This window comes from Leguminivora glycinivorella, chromosome 8 (assembly GCF_023078275.1).
Source record: "Leguminivora glycinivorella isolate SPB_JAAS2020 chromosome 8, LegGlyc_1.1, whole genome shotgun sequence".
Lineage (NCBI taxonomy): Eukaryota > Metazoa > Arthropoda > Insecta > Lepidoptera > Tortricidae > Leguminivora > Leguminivora glycinivorella.
The window spans coordinates 4,912,785-4,932,536 of NC_062978.1; the positions used below are offsets into that span (position 1 = coordinate 4,912,785).

Here is a 19,752-nt window from a genome sequence, read left to right on the forward strand (position 1 = left end):
AACCACAGCTTTCTGTATACTTGATCGTCCCTTCTAGACTGACCTTGAAACTTTCTCAGCGACTGTAATGCTAGTGCTAACATTTTTGAATGTTATCTCAAGTTGGTGACTATAATAGTACATTGTGCAACAAGGGGAGGAAGTTGAACATTACTAACGAGAGTAAGTTAAATCGCGACGGCTTGCCTTAGCGATTTAAAGACTCGAGTATTCTATATTCATACTCCCCGAGTTACACACAATGTTTTTCATCACACTTGCAATGTAAAAAATATGTAAATAGATGTAAAAAAGTTAAGTACGGTACAAGAAATTTCATTATTCCCTAGGGAGAACGATTTTTCTATAACTCACGCTCCGTCTGCGTGCAATAGCACATTTAAAGTGCGGGTGTGATGAAAACCATTTAGGATGCACCTAAGGTTTCACAAACACGAACATATCATCATTAAAGTCCAATGTCCTTTTCTATATATATGTAGGTATTATATTATCCCATCATTATGTGTTTATGATTTTATAATATGTTACTTATACAGAAGTCATCGATCGAACATCATTTCATTATCTTTCAGATAACCTTATTTCAATTATACGTCTTTAGTGATATCTATGAGATACTTAATATCTACTTAATCTTTTCATACAATATACTTAGAGATTGATAAAAGTTCATATCTTCAATTCCCAGATGGAGGGAGAAATTTTAGAAATGATTACATTAGTGTTGTGTTCCTGCCGGTGAGTAAGGCTGCCAGAGCTCAACGAGGGTGCGGTGTGTTGGTGACGGGAGGACTTACGGAACTAACTTGTTCCGTCTATTGTCCTTTGAGTCGTTGGCAACGCGAACCCTCCTCCTTGGAGCTTGTACACTCCTTTTTGCTGTGTACTTAACACAGCAAAAGGGAATGTACAAGTTTTTAATGGGGTGGCAACGCGCATGTGACACTGTTTGAGTTGCAGGCGTCCATAGGTTACGGTGACCGCTTTACATCAGGCGGGCGGGTTGTTTGTCACCGACGTAGTATTAAAAAAAAATTATAAAGTAGCGCATTTTAGTGTACTTAGTTCCGTTTTCACTTAAAGAGAGAAGACACCACTTGTTCTGTGCCGGTATAGCCCATCAAGTGACAATCGTTAAGTAGCAATCGAAACGCAGTCTGTCTCTGTCGCGCCACTACAATAGCGATAGAGAGAGCTACGAAAAACCATGTGTTGCACCTGTCACATTACTGAATATCTCTAGAACTTACTTATGATTTGGAATAATTAATAAGACAAACATATAGAATAGTAAAATTTTATTTGACAAGTACCTCAAAGGTCAGTAGATTAGTTATTATTATTAACCCTGGGAGAAGGGGGATTGCGCGTTCACCGGCAAGGAGTAGAATCCGAAATTTCTGAAAACAAATAAAATAATAGATTAACAAAAGAAGAAAATTAATCGCAGAAAGATAGATTATATTTCATATTATTTCAGTCTATTCCTAGGGGTGACACGCCGGACGGTTGGCCAACCTAAAGGTGGACAAAGGCCCAACAAACAGCCAACTCAAAATGCTACTAGGGGTATATTGCTTTTTGTGAAATTCGAAATGTCAAAACAAATAACACTAGGAAGGGGTAAGGGATGGCACATCCGTGTTCAGTAATTATTATTTTTTTCAATTATTCGATAACCGTAAGACCGTTTTCACATTATCCGATCCGATATCGGGTGTCGGAAGGATTTCAATAGAAAAAATCCAAGATGGCGCCTGTAATGTATGGGACATCGGTCCGACATTCGATATCGGATCGGATAATGTGAAAACGCACTAAGAGCTAATAGGTTAGTTTCTTAGAGAAATTGATTGTATTTGAACTAAAGAATCTTCCCTTAAAGTCAACGAAATCAATAAATACAGGGTGTATGGTAGGCGTGTTCAGTGGATACATGTAGAACTCAACATCATACTGTCATAATTGCCCCGCTGTACCTTAATCAAAATCACTTTAAGTGCACTGTGGACTGAAAAATATAGGAAAATTCTGATACAGATAACGAGTAGTCGAGTACCTAACGAGTATCAAGTTGAAGCAGTGAAAACGATAATCTCAATTGCCTGTACTTACCCAGTCTTATCAGTCAGGCCTCCCATCGGCAGGGTCTCTTTAGGGTCGCAGTTGATGGGCAGGATGACGTCGTGGTCGAAATCGCCTTCGCAACGGGCCGCTGTGAAGCCTCCGGAAGCGACCGACTCAGCGAAGTATAGGAAAGCCCTAGACACAGGATGAAGTGAGTATTCTAACCGGAAACGTTTAAATATACTCAAAGATCTCTTTAAGACGATATGGTAGGGGTCAATTCTCCATACAAACGCTCTCGACTATTTCCTCCCTGGTTTTTGAAGATAGAGCAATAATTTTTTCAACACAGATTGTTATTATTTTTATCTGTGTCGGACCGTTTTGATTTTTTTGATATTCTGCTTTTTAAAGACTCTAGAGCCAATTAAAAATTTCCAAAAACGGCCTTTTTCATTGTGGCGCAAAAAAGGTGTGATACTCAAGATTGGTAACAATTAACCAAAGAAGCTAAACGGTCCGACATTCATTGTTATTCAGATTCTCAAATTTCGTTCCGATTGATTAAGTTTTGAAGGAGGAAAGAGTCGATTTTAAAGATTTTTATTTTGACTGAGTTGTTCTTAATGGACAATTTTTTTTCGATAAATCTAGTTAATAACACTTGTATATTTAACTAAAATTCCCAAGTTGAAAGGGATTTCCATTTTAGCATTTTCGCTACCGTATCCTCTTAACTATTACCTAATACATGTTTAAATATTAAAGGACATTTTAAGGCTGGTTTTAGTGTCACTCGGACCGTCCGCGCGGAGCGATTCGCACCGGACTAATATGTATGAAGTTCAGGGAGCGTTTTAGAGGGTGCGCCCACGGGCGACTTTTCGAAGCGACTTTTTTGTCGCGACCATGGGCTAGTATGAAAGTGCGCTCACGAAGCGACGCAACTTTTCATACAAATAATGTAAATATTTTAGAAAATTCGACATTAAGTTGTAGGCTGTTGAATTTTTTCAAATCATGTAATCTGAACCACATTTTTATGGAGCCTACTAGAGTGACTGCTACTAGTGCAACCTGTATAGATAATATTTTCACAGATATTTTTCCTATTACAAAAAATGTAATCAGCAATTTAGAGTCCGACCATTTAGGTCAATTAATGGTATTTGAAGCTGCTAGGAAAAATACCTGGAAAAAACAGATAACTTTTGTACCAGTAACCTCGGACCGCGTGGAAAGAATGAAACAGAGTTTAGTTCAGGCGCTACCCGTTCTGTCTCCAAACATGAGTCCTAATGATATGTATAATTCATTCTTTCACACATATATGGAAAATTATAATACGATATTTACAACAAAAACGGTCACGGTTAGTGATGCATCAGTTTTTAGTGAGTGGGCAACTGCAGAGTTACATCAACGAAGACGTGCATTGTATGCCTTGTATGAGGAACGGCGGTTTAATACGAGTGATGAATTTAAAGAACATGTCAAACAATTTTCGAAACAGTTTAAATTAGATTGTCATACCGCTAAACGTAATTATTTAAGCAAGAAAATTAAAAGTAGTTCCGATATAATTAAAGCAACGTGGAAAGTAATTAACGTGGAGACTGGTCGGTCAAAGCAAAGAACAAATGAACTGAAATTAAAAATTGATGGCAAAATTGTAGATTCCAATTTAGAAGTAGCAACAGAATTTGAAAAGTTCTTCACTGATATACCAGTTTCCACAACTAGGCACTTAAATTCATCACCCGCATCTGCCGTTACATTGTTAGAAGATAATGTCACAGAATGTAGTAGAGACCTTGTATTTGAACATGTTAGTACCTCAGATATAATTAAGGCATTTCAATCAATTAATGTTAAAAAAACTTGTGACCTCTGGGGAGTCTCTGTCCATGGTGTTAAATCTTTAATAGAAATTGTAGCGCCTGACTTGGTAGTTATCTTTAATAACAGTGTTGATTGTGGTGAGTTTCCTGATCTTATGAAACACAGTAAAGTCATTCCATTATTTAAATCTGGTAGCACATCCGACCCCACTAATTTTAGACCGATATCAGTGTTACCGACATTCAGCAAAATTTTTGAAAAGTTAGTGTTATTTCAGCTATTGCAACATTTTAACATCAATAATCTAATGCACAATAAACAATTTGGTTTTACACGGGGTCGCTCAACAACCGACGCTGGTGTTGAGCTAATCAAACAGATTTTCGATGCCTGGGAGGAGTCACAGGATGCCTTGGGTATCTTCTGTGATTTATCTAAGGCTTTCGATTGCGTCTGTCATGAAACACTGATCAGGAAATTGCACTACTATGGAGTGCGAGGATCGGCACTGAATTTAGTCAAATCTTACTTACACGATAGAATACAAAGGTTCGACGTGAATGGACAGCGCTCACCGGGGTCACTAGTCTCTATGGGTGTACCGCAGGGATCAATATTGGGGCCTTTCCTGTTCCTTATCTACATTAATGACCTGCCATATCTTGTAAAGACCCACCACGATATAGTATTGTTTGCAGATGATACTTCCCTTATTTTCAAAGTCAAACGTCAGCAACAAACTTGTGAAAATGTAAACAATGCTATTTCCGAAGTAGTTAATTGGTTTAGTGTTAATAACTTATTGTTAAATGAGAAAAAGACTAAATGTATTAAGTTTGTAACGAGTAATGCTAAAAATGAACAAGCAAGTGTCGTTGTGAAGGATGAGGAATTGGAACTGGTAGATAGTACAGTTTTTCTTGGCATAACTTTAGATTCTAAACTTCAGTGGGGTCCCCATATTGCTACCCTCTCGAATAGACTGAGCTCTGCAGCATTTGCAGTGAGCAAGATCCGTCAGTTAACAGACGTGGAAACAGCTCGATTAGTTTATTTTAGTTACTTTCACAGCATTATGTCATATGGTATTTTACTATGGGGCAGTGCTTCAGAGATAAATACCATATTTGTTCTGCAGAAGAGGGCTATTCGAGCAATATACAAAATGAACCATAGAGACTCACTTAGAGATAAGTTTAAGGACATTAATATAATGACAGTGCATTGTCAATATATTTATGAGAATATTATGTATGTACATAAAAACATTTGTAAATTTAAGAAAAACTGTGATGTACATAATATAAACACTAGAAATAAGCATAAGCTTGCAGTGCCCTTCACTCGGCTCCATAAAATTAAAAAATCATTCATGGGTAATTGTGTAAGATTTTATAACAAACTTCCTAATGCCATCACTGAACTGTCTTTTAATCGATTTAAACATTATGTAAAGCGTATACTGATCTCTAAAGCCTACTACAGCACACAAGACTACATGAATGATGAAACACCGTGGGATACAAGTATTGTTGAAAACCATTAATTATATAGCTTATTAATGATGATAATTCAATGTATTTTTATACAATTTTTTTGACATTTAGAATTTATTCTAGAAGTTTTCATACTAGTATTTTTTATACAATTTAGATTGATATCATTTTATTAAATCAATGTAGTTTTAAAACAATATTGTTTATTGCACCAATAAATTGCTCTGATATTTAGAATAAGATGAATATTGTACACTGTTGACAATTTAAAAGTGCTTATTGTAAGCCTATTTGAATAAAGAATATTTTGATTGATTGATTGATTGATTGAATACGTAAGTCGCCGAGCAACTTTGTCGCCCGTGGGCGCGCACCCTTAGAATGGCGCGGACGACAACATCAACTTCATACAAATTAGTCGCGCGGATCGCTCCGCGCGGTCGGTCCGCGTGACACTAAAACCAGCCTAAGTCATAAGAGTGGGATGTCAAAGAAGAATTAATATGCCTGTTTGAAAATAAACTTTTTGATCTTATCAACCTACCTATCACGGCTGCACTCCCAGTCCACGAGCTCGCATCCGGGCTGGAAGAATCCATTGTTAGGGTAGAAATCGGACATGGCTACGGGTTCATGCACACCGGAGCCGTACACGTCGGTGTGGATGGCCTCGGTGTAGCCACCGTCGGTCGGGAAGAATTGGTTGGTCGAGTTGAACCCGTGGCGGGTCGGGGCTAGGGCTGCAATGAAAGAAGAAAAGAGTTAAAGACCGTAATTATACAAAATCAATTGATAGTATACAATTATATGCATAGATATATGTTGATATTTACTACGTCTATGGTGTAAGCGACGTGCATTCTTGGTTTGACATGGAGTTTAAGTACCATTGAGGTTGGTGTGCAGCTCGGTCACTAGCCATGCACGCCGCCGTGCTTTGCGCGTGTCTTTTGTTTTAAAAAGTAGTTTGAAAATTGGCTCTGTCTAAATTCCAAAGAAGGGAAATGATTTGTTGAAACATTAAAGTTTTCTGTAAAACTTAATTGGTGCTTAATTGTGTAACTGTGTACTGTAAATATAGGCTATTTTCATGTATGGGTTCAGAGTGAAACTTACATCGTGAATATGAATCCTAAATAAAACTAAGTAATAAGTTTGTGTTTTGTATTTGTATTTGGTCATCTAAACGTGTATCAAATTAACCAAAAATGTGGCACCATCCTAACCAGCATCAATTTTTCTTTATGTTTACCGAGGTAAGCTTTCTCATATGATTTATTGTATACAGAATTAAATATACGCATTGCCCGTTGGGTCGGCGAACTCTGCAAAACTGCTGGCCACAACTGGATGAGACTAAGCTCAGGACCGGGAGAAGTGGCGTACGGCGTACTAGAAGAGAGGCCTATGCTCAGCAGTGGGCGATAAAGGGCTGATATGATGATAATAATTGCTTACCAGTAATGAAAGGCACTTGTCCGTCGAGGTACCGGCCGATGATGCCGCTGAGATGGGCACCGACTTCGAAGCCGATGATGTGGTACTGGTCAATAGTCGCGCCGGTCTGCTGGCTCAGCCAGACGATGAAACGGGCCGCGCTGTTAGCTGGGGATAAAAAGTAGTTATGAAGAAATGTATTCTGCAAAGTAGGTCTTAAGGGATCTTACAAGGGATATTTCGATACGATACGATACGATACGATCATTTATTGATAAAATATATTTTCCATCCGGAATTATACATACCTATACCTACATATAACCACGCCTGTATCCCATAAAGAATAGCCAGAGCACATGAACTACTAAGTTTCAGTGCCACTCTTGACAAAAAGGGGTAGGTAAAAGAAATCCAAATTCTGGTATAATAATAGTACTTATTGCACTGGAAGAATAAGGACTCTAGGCATGAACCGCCACGCTTTGGCTATCCTTACTTTGGAAATTTGTTGTTGAAACGAAGAATTGCCACTTTGTTATACAGATGCCATACAGCGTGTCCACACACTTGGTACTTGTGCCAAATATTACCAAACACAAGCAAAATACAGTAGTCCCACGCTTAATGAATATGCCAATTTGTCGAACACCCCTTTGAATAACCACAAAATTAAAATTTTGAAAAAAAAGACCCAACATAAATAGTGAACCGATTTTAATGAAACATGGCTAAGAATACTCACGATTAATTCAGCTTTCAAACAAAAAAAAACTAAATATAAATTGGTTTATCCGTTCTAAAACTACGATGCCACAGACAGACACACACACACAGACAGACACGTCAAACTCGTCATTTTTGCGTCGGGGGTTAATAAGACAGATACCGATGCCGATCAGACATCAAACAGAACAGGTATGGCCACTACACGTTGGTATTTTTGTTTCTTTGCCAATCGTTGTAAAACTGACTTGGTACGACTGTGTAACGGCCCGGCCACGACATTGGCAGTTAGTTCTATGGGACCGGATAATATTCCAGCATACATTGTCAAGGGGTGTATGGAACAGTTAAAAGTACCCATCCACTTCTTATTTAACCTTGTCATTTCAACTGCCACCTATCCGAATCTCTGGAAGATCACAAGAGTGAAGCCTATACCTAAGACTAGTGACACCGCCAACGTTGAAAATTATAGGCCTATAGCTGTACTTCCTACACTGGCAAAGTTATTTGAATCGATTGTTCATCGAATGCTAGCAACACAATTGAAACCATATTTGTGCGACTCCCAGCATGGCTTCAGAGCGAATCGCTCTGTCGACACTAACCTTCTTACCCTGACGGCCACTATTTCTGAGCATCTGGATAAGGGCACCCAGGTTGACGTCTTGTATTTTGATTTCAAGAAAGCTTTCGATCGCGTGGATAACGACGTACTAATGGGAAAGTTAAGCGACATGGGCTTTTCGCCGCGGTTGTTGGCTTTCTTTGCTAGTTATCTGCGTGATCGTCAACAGTACGTTCGTCATGGGTGTTTCGTCTCACCTCCGTATCATACCAGATCTGGGGTCAGTCAGGGCTCGATACTTGGCCCGCTCTTATTTGGACTTATGATCAATGACTTAGAATCAGTCGTTAAGCATGCACAATGCTTATTGTATGCTGACGATTTGAAACTCATATACGGAGTAAAGAGTAGTGCGGATAGTAGTTCTCTTCAAGAAGATATTACCTCAGTAATGAACTGGAGCATTACCAATAAGCTGATTTTTAATACGTCCAAGTGTGCTGTTTTCACGTTTAGTCGTTCGGCGACACCTCGACTTGAACAGTATACTCTCGGAACTGAGGTTATTACTAGGGTCTTTTCTGTAAAGGATCTTGGTGTGGTCTTCGACGACCGTCTCACCTTTCACGAGCATATCCGCACACTTGCTGATGGTTCGTTTAGGAGACTTGGCTTTGTGATTCGGAGTGTCAAGGATTTCTGGGACATCGGGACTATAGGGATGGTTTACAGTGCCTTGGTCAGAAGCAAGCTTGAGGCTTCGTCAATCATCTGGCACCCATATGAGTCCACCTACGCCTTACTTCTGGAAAAGATCCAAAAGGCATTCTTGAGATTCTTGTTTAAGAAAAGATTTGGATATTATCCATTTCTTTATCCAACAAAATATTTACTCGGATGCCTCGGATATAACTCGTTAGAAGTAAGGCGTAACAACAAACTGCTGACCACCGCTTGTCGCATACTGCGTGGTGAGTCAGACTGCCCGGAACTTGTGGCTCGAGTCTTACGGCTCTACGTTCCGGATGTGCCCAGAGTCAGTCTGAGACCACGAGCTCGCCCCCTCCTGGCAGTACCGGTGACGCGCACGGTGTCGCATAAGAATTCGCCGCTCTATCGTGCGCTTACATTGCTCAATACGCTTCTGACATCCGCACCTGAATGCGACTTGTTTGCGTGGAGATGGGCGAATGTGTGTTATGAATGTTTAAGGTTTTGTGAGACGATGGATGACAGGTTGTCTAGTATTTTTGTTTAAGTTTTGTTTTGTTATAAAATTTGTATTTTGTGTACAGCGAAAATGTATATACTCTATTTCTCGGTGTATTGGCTTGTCTGTAATGCCGTGTAAATATATTGTTATTAATAAATAAATAAATAAAATTGGTCTAAGCGCGACAGCGGTAAGCAGCAACCATACGTGCGAATGAAAAGTCCCATCGCTGTGTTTCGCTCCAATGTATGGTAGCCGCTCACCGCTGTCGCGCTTAGACCAATGTCGTGGCTGGGCCGTAACTCTTTAAGGTGCTTACCGCAGAGTGGCACGTTGTGGCTGATGAGCACGTTCTGGTCGGTGGTGCGGGCGCCGGCGCTCCAGTCGAGGGCGATCAGGTTCACGTCCGCGGCAGACAGGATGGCTGAAATAGACAGTATCAAATTTGTATTTTGACATTGTCAACACAGTAGCATTATTACTTAGAAGCATTGGCAAAAAACTTGAGACTCCTGCGTAATGAATGGTATATCGAAAATTATGTTTATTTTGCGAGCAGGCGTTCGCCAGCAGGCAGCAACTACTGCCATCACTGCTAATCGCCAAAATTGGTGTACTGGCATGTAGGTACTTGTTTTACGTGACAAAATAGCGGATTGAGCCTGTGAGCTACGCTTTTGTACCAAGCCATGTCAAAATCGATATGCTGCGTAGAGTACCTATCGTAACTGTCTTTTCCCCACACTAGCTCGGAAACACGTGTTTTGTCCTTTAATACCAGCGGGTAAAAACGCATTTTATCCACTAGTGGGTAAAGTAATTTGACCTTGAATAAAGTCAAATTAACTGCTTTAAAATTGATAAAAGTAGGTGAATCTAGTACTGGAAGCAGTGATAAACGCATATTTTGCGTTGTATTGTAGTTTTCTCTCTATAGTGAGGGGAAAAGCTTTGTGTTACACTCGGGTGCAAATGTATTTTTACTTCTCGTGTGTTAAAATACAACTTTGCCCCCTTGTATAACAAATAACTATTACTGGTCTGCCGTATTGGCGCGACAGCATTTCGATGGCCACGTAGCGTCAACGATTGTCACTTCGGCTTGAAAATAAACTTACATATGAAAGTAGAATAATTAAGATCTCGTACCAGGGACCAGAGCGGTGTTGAAAGCGGAGACGGCATCGGAGTCCCAGCCGTGGACGATGAGTACGGTGCGGCGAGCCGGGTTGAAGTTGGAGCCGATGAGCGTGGGGAAACCGAGGACCATGGGCTGGCTGACGCTTGGGTTTTGCCTGTGATTAATAATTTACAATTATTTAAACCCATACACGCTGAAAGCGGACCCCAGGCTCCCATGAGCCGCGAAGAATAACGCAAGGAGGATGATGATACGCTCACTGCTGGGCGCATGCTTCTTGTCGCAGGTGAGAGGGCTCGAACTAGTCCCCCTGCTGTGTCACGCTTGTCTGTGTCTCTTATCTCTCCCATGGTTCTTGAATAAGGGCATCAAACTCGTTGCTTTTTAGCTGCCTAGCCAGAAGGACACATTACCTCCATTTTGACGATTAAGTATGGTGATTATGTATGTGACATGCGAAAACGTTTCGTAATGATTTTAGAAATATCACAACTTGTAGAATAGGTTCAATTATCTGCTAAAATTGGACATTACACCAACATTCGAGTGTTTAATGCCATTCATTATGTAGCTGTCACATAAATTATTACTCACCTAGTGAAGAGATGGTATACATTTTGCGAATCGGGCAAGTAGGTCGTCTGAGCCGCCGCGCCCGAGAACACTAAAAAACAATGCGTGTTTACGTTACCACAACAAATCCAAATATTAGTGACAAATCAATTTCAAAAATATATAAAAGTAATTTCAACGGCAAAAAACATTTTGTATGTAGTATACTGTACCTACTTATAATTCCTTTTAAATATTTGTTGTTGATGATGAAAAATGTACTGATTCCTTTAGGTTTAGTTGGAATACCAGAAATTATCGTAAAAGTATCGGAAGCGAATAAGAACATTAACAGACAGACGGACAGACAACAAAATAACCATGATAAGGGTTCCGTTTTTCTATTTGAGGTATGGAACTTTAAAAATACGAAGAAGACAGTGTTGATGATTATATCATTTGAATATTATGCAGAAATATAAAATATTCGGTACCTGCAAATGCAGCACACAAAAAAACCGCAACAGTAGACACCATGGCTCCAGTTGGCAGAATGCTGGCGATCTTCAGGCCAGTGGCCATTTTATATTCATATGTTATCAATTAAAATTTATTGCAGATTTACTTATCATCTAATCGGGCTTTATTCACAAAAAACAACTTGCTCGATGGCATTAGTATCATGTAACGTGTAATGCCAATTTAATCTAAAATCCAAACTAATGCTAGTGCTAACATTTTTGAATGTTATCTCAAGTTGGTGACTATAATAGTACATTGTGCAACAAGGGGAGGAAGTTGAACATTACTAACGAGAGTAAGTTAAATCGCGACGGCTTGCCTTAGCGATTTAAAGACTCGAGTATTCTATATTCATACTCCCCGAGTTACACACAATGTTTTTCATCACACTTGCAATGTAAAAAATATGTAAATAGATGTAAAAAAGTTAAGTACGGTACAAGAAATTTCATTATTCCCTAGGGAGAACGATTTTTCTATAACTCACGCTCCGTCTGCGTGCAATAGCACATTTAAAGTGCGGGTGTGATGAAAACCATTTAGGATGCACCTAAGGTTTCACAAACACGAACATATCATCATTAAAGTCCAATGTCCTTTTCTATATATATGTAGGTATTATATTATCCCATCATTATGTGTTTATGATTTTATAATATGTTACTTATACAGAAGTCATCGATCGAACATCATTTCATTATCTTTCAGATAACCTTATTTCAATTATACGTCTTTAGTGATATCTATGAGATACTTAATATCTACTTAATCTTTTCATACAATATACTTAGAGATTGATAAAAGTTCATATCTTCAATTCCCAGATGGAGGGAGAAATTTTAGAAATGATTACATTAGTGTTGTGTTCCTGCCGGTGAGTAAGGCTGCCAGAGCTCAACGAGGGTGCGGTGTGTTGGTGACGGGAGGACTTACGGAACTAACTTGTTCCGTCTATTGTCCTTTGAGTCGTTGGCAACGCGAACCCTCCTCCTTGGAGCTTGTACACTCCTTTTTGCTGTGTACTTAACACAGCAAAAGGGAATGTACAAGTTTTTAATGGGGTGGCAACGCGCATGTGACACTGTTTGAGTTGCAGGCGTCCATAGGTTACGGTGACCGCTTTACATCAGGCGGGCGGGTTGTTTGTCACCGACGTAGTATTAAAAAAAATTATAAAGTAGCGCATTTTAGTGTACTTAGTTCCGTTTTCACTTAAAGAGAGAAGACACCACTTGTTCTGTGCCGGTATAGCCCATCAAGTGACAATCGTTAAGTAGCAATCGAAACGCAGTCTGTCTCTGTCGCGCCACTACAATAGCGATAGAGAGAGCTACGAAAAACCATGTGTTGCACCTGTCACATTACTGAATATCTCTAGAACTTACTTATGATTTGGAATAATTAATAAGACAAACATATAGAATAGTAAAATTTTATTTGACAAGTACCTCAAAGGTCAGTAGATTAGTTATTATTATTAACCCTGGGAGAAGGGGGATTGCGCGTTCACCGGCAAGGAGTAGAATCCGAAATTTCTGAAAACAAATAAAATAATAGATTAACAAAAGAAGAAAATTAATCGCAGAAAGATAGATTATATTTTATATTATTTCAGTCTATTCCTAGGGGTGACACGCCGGACGGTTGGCCAACCTAAAGGTGGACAAAGGCCCAACAAACAGCCAACTCAAAATGCTACTAGGGGTATATTGCTTTTTGTGAAATTCGAAATGTCAAAACAAATAACACTAGGAAGGGGTAAGGGATGGCACATCCGTGTTCAGTAATTATTTTTTTTTTCAATTATTCGATAACCGTAAGACCGTTTTCACATTATCCGATCCGATATCGGGTGTCGGAAGGATTTCAATAGAAAAAATCCAAGATGGCGCCTGTAATGTATGGGACATCGGTCCGACATTCGATATCGGATCGGATAATGTGAAAACGCACTAAGAGCTAATAGGTTAGTTTCTTAGAGAAATTGATTGTATTTGAACTAAAGAATCTTCCCTTAAAGTCAACGAAATCAATAAATACAGGGTGTATGGTAGGCGTGTTCAGTGGATACATGTAGAACTCAACATCATACTGTCATAATTGCCCCGCTGTACCTTAATCAAAATCACTTTAAGTGCACTGTGGACTGAAAAATATAGGAAAATTCTGATACAGATAACGAGTAGTCGAGTACCTAACGAGTATCAAGTTGAAGCAGTGAAAACGATAATCTCAATTGCCTGTACTTACCCAGTCTTATCAGTCAGGCCTCCCATCGGCAGGGTCTCTTCAGGGTCGCAGTTGATGGGCAGGATGACGTCGTGGTCGAAATCGCCTTCGCAACGGGCCGCTGTGAAGCCTCCGGAAGCGACCGACTCAGCGAAGTATAGGAAAGCCCTAGACACAGGATGAAGTGAGTATTCTAACCGGAAACGTTTAAATATACTCAAAGATCTCTTTAAGACGATATGGTAGGGGTCAATTCTCCATACAAACGCTCTCGACTATTTCCTCCCTGGTTTTTGAAGATAGAGCAATAATTTTTTCAACACAGATTGTTATTATTTTTATCTGTGTCGGACCGTTTTGATTTTTTTGATATTCTGCTTTTTAAAGACTCTAGAGCCAATTAAAAATTTCCAAAAACGGCCTTTTTCATTGTGGCGCAAAAAAGGTGTGATACTCAAGATTGGTAACAATTAACCAAAGAAGCTAAACGGTCCGACATTCATTGTTATTCAGATTCTCAAATTTCGTTCCGATTGATTAAGTTTTGAAGGAGGAAAGAGTCGATTTTAAAGATTTTTATTTTGACTGAGTTGTTCTTAATGGACAATTTTTTTTCGATAAATCTAGTTAATAACACTTGTATATTTAACTAAAATTCCCAAGTTGAAAGGGATTTCCATTTTAGCATTTTCGCTACCGTATCCTCTTAACTATTACCTAATACATGTTTAAATATTAAAGGACATTTTAAGGCTGGTTTTAGTGTCACTCGGACCGTCCGCGCGGAGCGATTCGCACCGGACTAATATGTATGAAGTTCAGGGAGCGTTTTAGAGGGTGCGCCCACGGGCGACTTTTCGAAGCGACTTTTTTGTCGCGACCATGGGCTAGTATGAAAGTGCGCTCACGAAGCGACGCAACTTTTCATACAAATACGTAAGTCGCCGAGCAACTTTGTCGCCCGTGGGCGCGCACCCTTAGAATGGCGCGGACGACAACATCAACTTCATACAAATTAGTCGCGCGGATCGCTCCGCGCGGTCGGTCCGCGTGACACTAAAACCAGCCTAAGTCATAAGAGTGGGATGTCAAAGAAGAATTAATATGCCTATTTGAAAATAAACTTTTTGATCTTATCAACCTACCTATCACGGCTGCACTCCCAGTCCACGAGCTCGCATCCGGGCTGGAAGAATCCATTGTTAGGGTAGAAATCGGACATGGCTACGGGTTCATGCACACCGGAGCCGTACACGTCGGTGTGGATGGCCTCGGTGTAGCCACCGTCGGTCGGGAAGAATTGGTTGGTCGAGTTGAACCCGTGGCGGGTCGGGGCTAGGGCTGCAATGAAAGAAGAAAAGAGTTAAAGACCGTAATTATACAAAATCAATTGATAGTATACAATTATATGCATAGATATATGTTGATATTTACTACGTCTATGGTGTAAGCGACGTGCATTCTTGGTTTGACATGGAGTTTAAGTACCATTGAGGTTGGTGTGCAGCTCGGTCACTAGCCATGCACGCCGCCGTGCTTTGCGCGTGTCTTTTGTTTTAAAAAGTAGTTTGAAAATTGGCTCTGTCTAAATTCCAAAGAAGGGAAATGATTTGTTGAAACATTAAAGTTTTCTGTAAAACTTAATTGGTGCTTAATTGTGTAACTGTGTACTGTAAATATAGGCTATTTTCATGTATGGGTTCAGAGTGAAACTTACATCGTGAATATGAATCCTAAATAAAACTAAGTAATAAGTTTGTGTTTTGTATTTGTATTTGGTCATCTAAACGTGTATCAAATTAACCAAAAATGTGGCACCATCCTAACCAGCATCAATTTTTCTTTATGTTTACCGAGGTAAGCTTTCTCATATGATTTATTGTATACAGAATTAAATATACGCATTGCCCGTTGGGTCGGCGAACTCTGCAAAACTGCTGGCCACAACTGGATGAGACTAAGCTCAGGACCGGGAGAAGTGGCGTACGGCGTACTAGAAGAGAGGCCTATGCTCAGCAGTGGGCGATAAAGGGCTGATATGATGATAATAATTGCTTACCAGTAATGAAAGGCACTTGTCCGTCGAGGTACCGGCCGATGATGCCGCTGAGATGGGCACCGACTTCGAAGCCGATGATGTGGTACTGGTCAATAGTCGCGCCGGTCTGCTGGCTCAGCCAGACGATGAAACGGGCCGCGCTGTTAGCTGGGGATAAAAAGTAGTTATGAAGAAATGTATTCTGCAAAGTAGGTCTTAAGGGATCTTACAAGGGATATTTCGATACGATACGATACGATACGATCATTTATTGATAAAATATATTTTCCATCCGGAATTATACATACCTATACCTACATATAACCACGCCTGTATCCCATAAAGAATAGCCAGAGCACATGAACTACTAAGTTTCAGTGCCACTCTTGACAAAAAGGGGTAGGTAAAAGAAATCCAAATTCTGGTATAATAATAGTACTTATTGCACTGGAAGAATAAGGACTCTAGGCATGAACCGCCACGCTTTGGCTATCCTTACTTTGGAAATTTGTTGTTGAAACGAAGAATTGCCACTTTGTTATACAGATGCCATACAGCGTGTCCACACACTTGGTACTTGTGCCAAATATTACCAAACACAAGCAAAATACAGTAGTCCCACGCTTAATGAATATGCCAATTTGTCGAACACCCCTTTGAATAACCACAAAATTAAAATTTTGAAAAAAAAACCCAACATAAATAGTGAACCGATTTTAATGAAACATGGCTAAGAATACTCACGATTAATTCAGCTTTCAAACAAAAAAAAACTAAATATAAATTGGTTTATCCGTTCTAAAACTACGATGCCACAGACAGACACACACACACAGACAGACACGTCAAACTCGTCATTTTTGCGTCGGGGGTTAATAAGACAGATACCGATGCCGATCAGACATCAAACAGAACAGGTATGGCCACTACACGTTGGTATTTTTGTTTCTTTGCCAATCGTTGTAAAACTGACTTGGTACGACTGTGTAACGGCCCGGCCACGACATTGGTCTAAGCGCGACAGCGGTAAGCAGCAACCATACGTGCGAATGAAAAGTCCCATCGCTGTGTTTCGCTCCAATGTATGGTAGCCGCTCACCGCTGTCGCGCTTAGACCAATGTCGTGGCTGGGCCGTAACTCTTTAAGGTGCTTACCGCAGAGTGGCACGTTGTGGCTGATGAGCACGTTCTGGTCGGTGGTGCGGGCGCCGGCGCTCCAGTCGAGGGCGATCAGGTTCACGTCCGCGGCAGACAGGATGGCTGAAATAGACAGTATCAAATTTGTATTTTGACATTGTCAACACAGTAGCATTATTACTTAGAAGCATTGGCAAAAAACTTGAGACTCCTGCGTAATGAATGGTATATCGAAAATTATGTTTATTTTGCGAGCAGGCGTTCGCCAGCAGGCAGCAACTACTGCCATCACTGCTAATCGCCAAAATTGGTGTACTGGCATGTAGGTACTTGTTTTACGTGACAAAATAGCGGATTGAGCCTGTGAGCTACGCTTTTGTACCAAGCCATGTCAAAATCGATATGCTGCGTAGAGTACCTATCGTAACTGTCTTTTCCCCACACTAGCTCGGAAACACGTGTTTTGTCCTTTAATACCAGCGGGTAAAAACGCATTTTATCCACTAGTGGGTAAAGTAATTTGACCTTGAATAAAGTCAAATTAACTGCTTTAAAATTGATAAAAGTAGGTGAATCTAGTACTGGAAGCAGTGATAAACGCATATTTTGCGTTGTATTGTAGTTTTCTCTCTATAGTGAGGGGAAAAGCTTTGTGTTACACTCGGGTGCAAATGTATTTTTACTTCTCGTGTGTTAAAAAACTCGCAAGTTCAGGATTCTATTCTCGAACCACTCGCTTCGCTCGTGGTTCAACTATAGAATCCTTTCGTTTTTCAATTCCACACTCGGCGTTAAAATACAACTTTGCCCCCTTGTATAACAAATAACTATTACTGGTCTGCCGTATTGGCGCGACAGCATTTCGATGGCCACGTAGCGTCAACGATTGTCACTTCGGCTTGAAAATAAACTTACATATGAAAGTAGAATAATTAAGATCTCGTACCAGGGACCAGAGCGGTGTTGAAAGCGGAGACGGCATCGGAGTCCCAGCCGTGGACGATGAGTACGGTGCGGCGAGCCGGGTTGAAGTTGGAGCCGATGAGCGTGGGGAAACCGAGGACCATGGGCTGGCTGACGCTTGGGTTTTGCCTGTGATTAATAATTTACAATTATTTAAACCCATACACGCTGAAAGCGTACCCCAGGCTCCCATGAGCCGCGAAGAATAACGCAAGGAGGATGATGATACGCTCACTGCTGGGCGCATGCTTCTTGTCGCAGGTGAGAGGGCTCGAACTAGTCCCCCTGCTGTGTCACGCTTGTCTGTGTCTCTTATCTCTCCCATGGTTCTTGAATAAGGGCATCAAACTCGTTGCTTTTTAGCTGCCTAGCCAGAAGGACACATTACCTCCATTTTGACGATTAAGTATGGTGATTATGTATGTGACATGCGAAAACGTTTCGTAATGATTTTAGAAATATCACAACTTGTAGAATAGGTTCAATTATCTGCTAAAATTGGACATTACACCAACATTCGAGTGTTTAATGCCATTCATTATGTAGCTGTCACATAAATTATTACTCACCTAGTGAAGAGATGGTATACATTTTGCGAATCGGGCAAGTAGGTCGTCTGAGCCGCCGCGCCCGAGAACACTAAAAAACAATGCGTGTTTACGTTACCACAACAAATCCAAATATTAGTGACAAATCAATTTCAAAAATATATAAAAGTAATTTCAACGGCAAAAAACATTTTGTATGTAGTATACTGTACCTACTTATAATTCCTTTTAAATATTTGTTGTTGATGATGCAAAATGTACTGATTCCTTTAGGTTTAGTTGGAATACCAGAAATTATCGTAAAAGTATCGGAAGCGAATAAGAACATTAACAGACAGACGGACAGACAACAAAATAATCATGATAAGGGTTCCGTTTTATCTATTTGAGGTATGGAACTTTAAAAATACGAAGAAGACAGTGTTGATGATTATATCATTTGAATATGCAGAAATATAAAATATTCGGTACCTGCAAATGCAGCACACAGAAAAACCGCAACAGTAGACACCATGGCTCCAGTTGGCAGAATGCTGGCGATCTTCAGGCCAGTGGCCGTTTTATATTCATATGTTATCAATTAAAATTTATTGCAGATTTACTTATCATCTAATCGGGCTTTATTCACAAAAAACAACTTGCTCGATGGCATTAGTATCATGTAACGTGTAATGCCAATTTAATCTAAAATCCAAACGGCCTTGTACTTCGTGTTGAGTTTTCACTGTGTAACCGCATTATTTACTGATAATGGAAATCTCTTTATCTATTGCATAACATCAATGTATAAAGAAAATGTGTAAAATTATACGGACCTATGCAATACCTCTGCTGAACATAATTGAATAAAATTAAACCACAGCTTTCTGTATACTTGATCGTACTGTAATGCTAGTGCTAACATTTTTGAATGTTATCTCAAGTTGGTGACTATAATAACAATGTTTTTCATCACACTTGCAATGTAAAAAATATGTAAATAGATGTAAAAAAGTTAAGTACGGTACAAGAAATTTCATTATTCCCTAGGCAGAACGATTTTTCTATAACTCACGCTCCGTCTGCGTGCAATAGCACATTTAAAGTGCGGGTGTGATGAAAACCATTTAGGATGCACCTAAGGTTTCACAAACACGAACATATCATCATTAAAGTCCAATGTCCTTTTCTATATATATGTAGGTATTATATTATCCCATCATTATGTGTTTATGATTTTATAATATGTTACTTATACAGAAGTCATCGATCGAACATCATTTCATTATCT

At 39.8% G+C, this 19,752-nt stretch overlaps 2 protein-coding genes across 2 annotated transcripts; both read right to left on the reverse strand.

The window, feature by feature from the left end:
* Positions 1–1,286: 1,286 nt before the first annotated feature.
* Positions 1,287–11,614, reverse strand: LOC125229238 (lipase member I-like). Its single transcript, XM_048134046.1, has 8 exons — positions 11,540–11,614; positions 11,088–11,157; positions 10,502–10,647; positions 9,672–9,776; positions 6,867–7,013; positions 5,953–6,148; positions 2,119–2,265; positions 1,287–1,403 (listed from the first exon to the last, which is right to left on the reverse strand). Exons 1-8 carry the CDS (start codon positions 11,580–11,582, stop codon positions 1,346–1,348), a joined length of 912 nt encoding a protein of 303 aa, XP_047990003.1. The 5' UTR covers positions 11,583–11,614; the 3' UTR covers positions 1,287–1,345.
* Positions 11,615–12,985: 1,371 nt separating this feature from the next.
* Positions 12,986–19,087, reverse strand: LOC125228820 (lipase member I-like). Its single transcript, XM_048133509.1, has 8 exons — positions 18,954–19,087; positions 18,504–18,573; positions 17,918–18,063; positions 16,990–17,094; positions 15,856–16,002; positions 14,942–15,137; positions 13,818–13,964; positions 12,986–13,102 (listed from the first exon to the last, which is right to left on the reverse strand). Exons 1-8 carry the CDS (start codon positions 18,994–18,996, stop codon positions 13,045–13,047), a joined length of 912 nt encoding a protein of 303 aa, XP_047989466.1. The 5' UTR covers positions 18,997–19,087; the 3' UTR covers positions 12,986–13,044.
* Between the last annotated feature and the right edge of the window lie 665 nt (positions 19,088–19,752).

What these genes read in the sequence shown, in the direction of transcription:
- LOC125228820 (XM_048133509.1), bottom strand. Translation starts at nt 18,996, where the DNA reads ATGGTGTCTACTGTTGCGGTTTTTCTGTGTGCTGCATTTGCAG. An exon ending in TCTGTGTGCTGCATTTGCAG is followed by an intron (nt 18,574 to 18,953) that starts GTACCGAATATT and finishes ATTGTTTTTTAG; the next exon opens with TGTTCTCGGGCGCGGCGGCT. An exon ending in GTATACCATCTCTTCACTAG is followed by an intron (nt 18,064 to 18,503) that starts GTGAGTAATAAT and finishes TATTAATCACAG; the next exon opens with GCAAAACCCAAGCGTCAGCC.
- LOC125229238 (XM_048134046.1), bottom strand. Translation starts at nt 11,582, where the DNA reads ATGGTGTCTACTGTTGCGGTTTTTTTGTGTGCTGCATTTGCAG. An exon ending in CAACACCGCTCTGGTCCCTG is followed by an intron (nt 9,777 to 10,501) that starts GTACGAGATCTT and finishes TGTCTATTTCAG; the next exon opens with CCATCCTGTCTGCCGCGGAC. An exon ending in CCACAACGTGCCACTCTGCG is followed by an intron (nt 7,014 to 9,671) that starts GTAAGCACCTTA and finishes TTTTATCCCCAG; the next exon opens with CTAACAGCGCGGCCCGTTTC.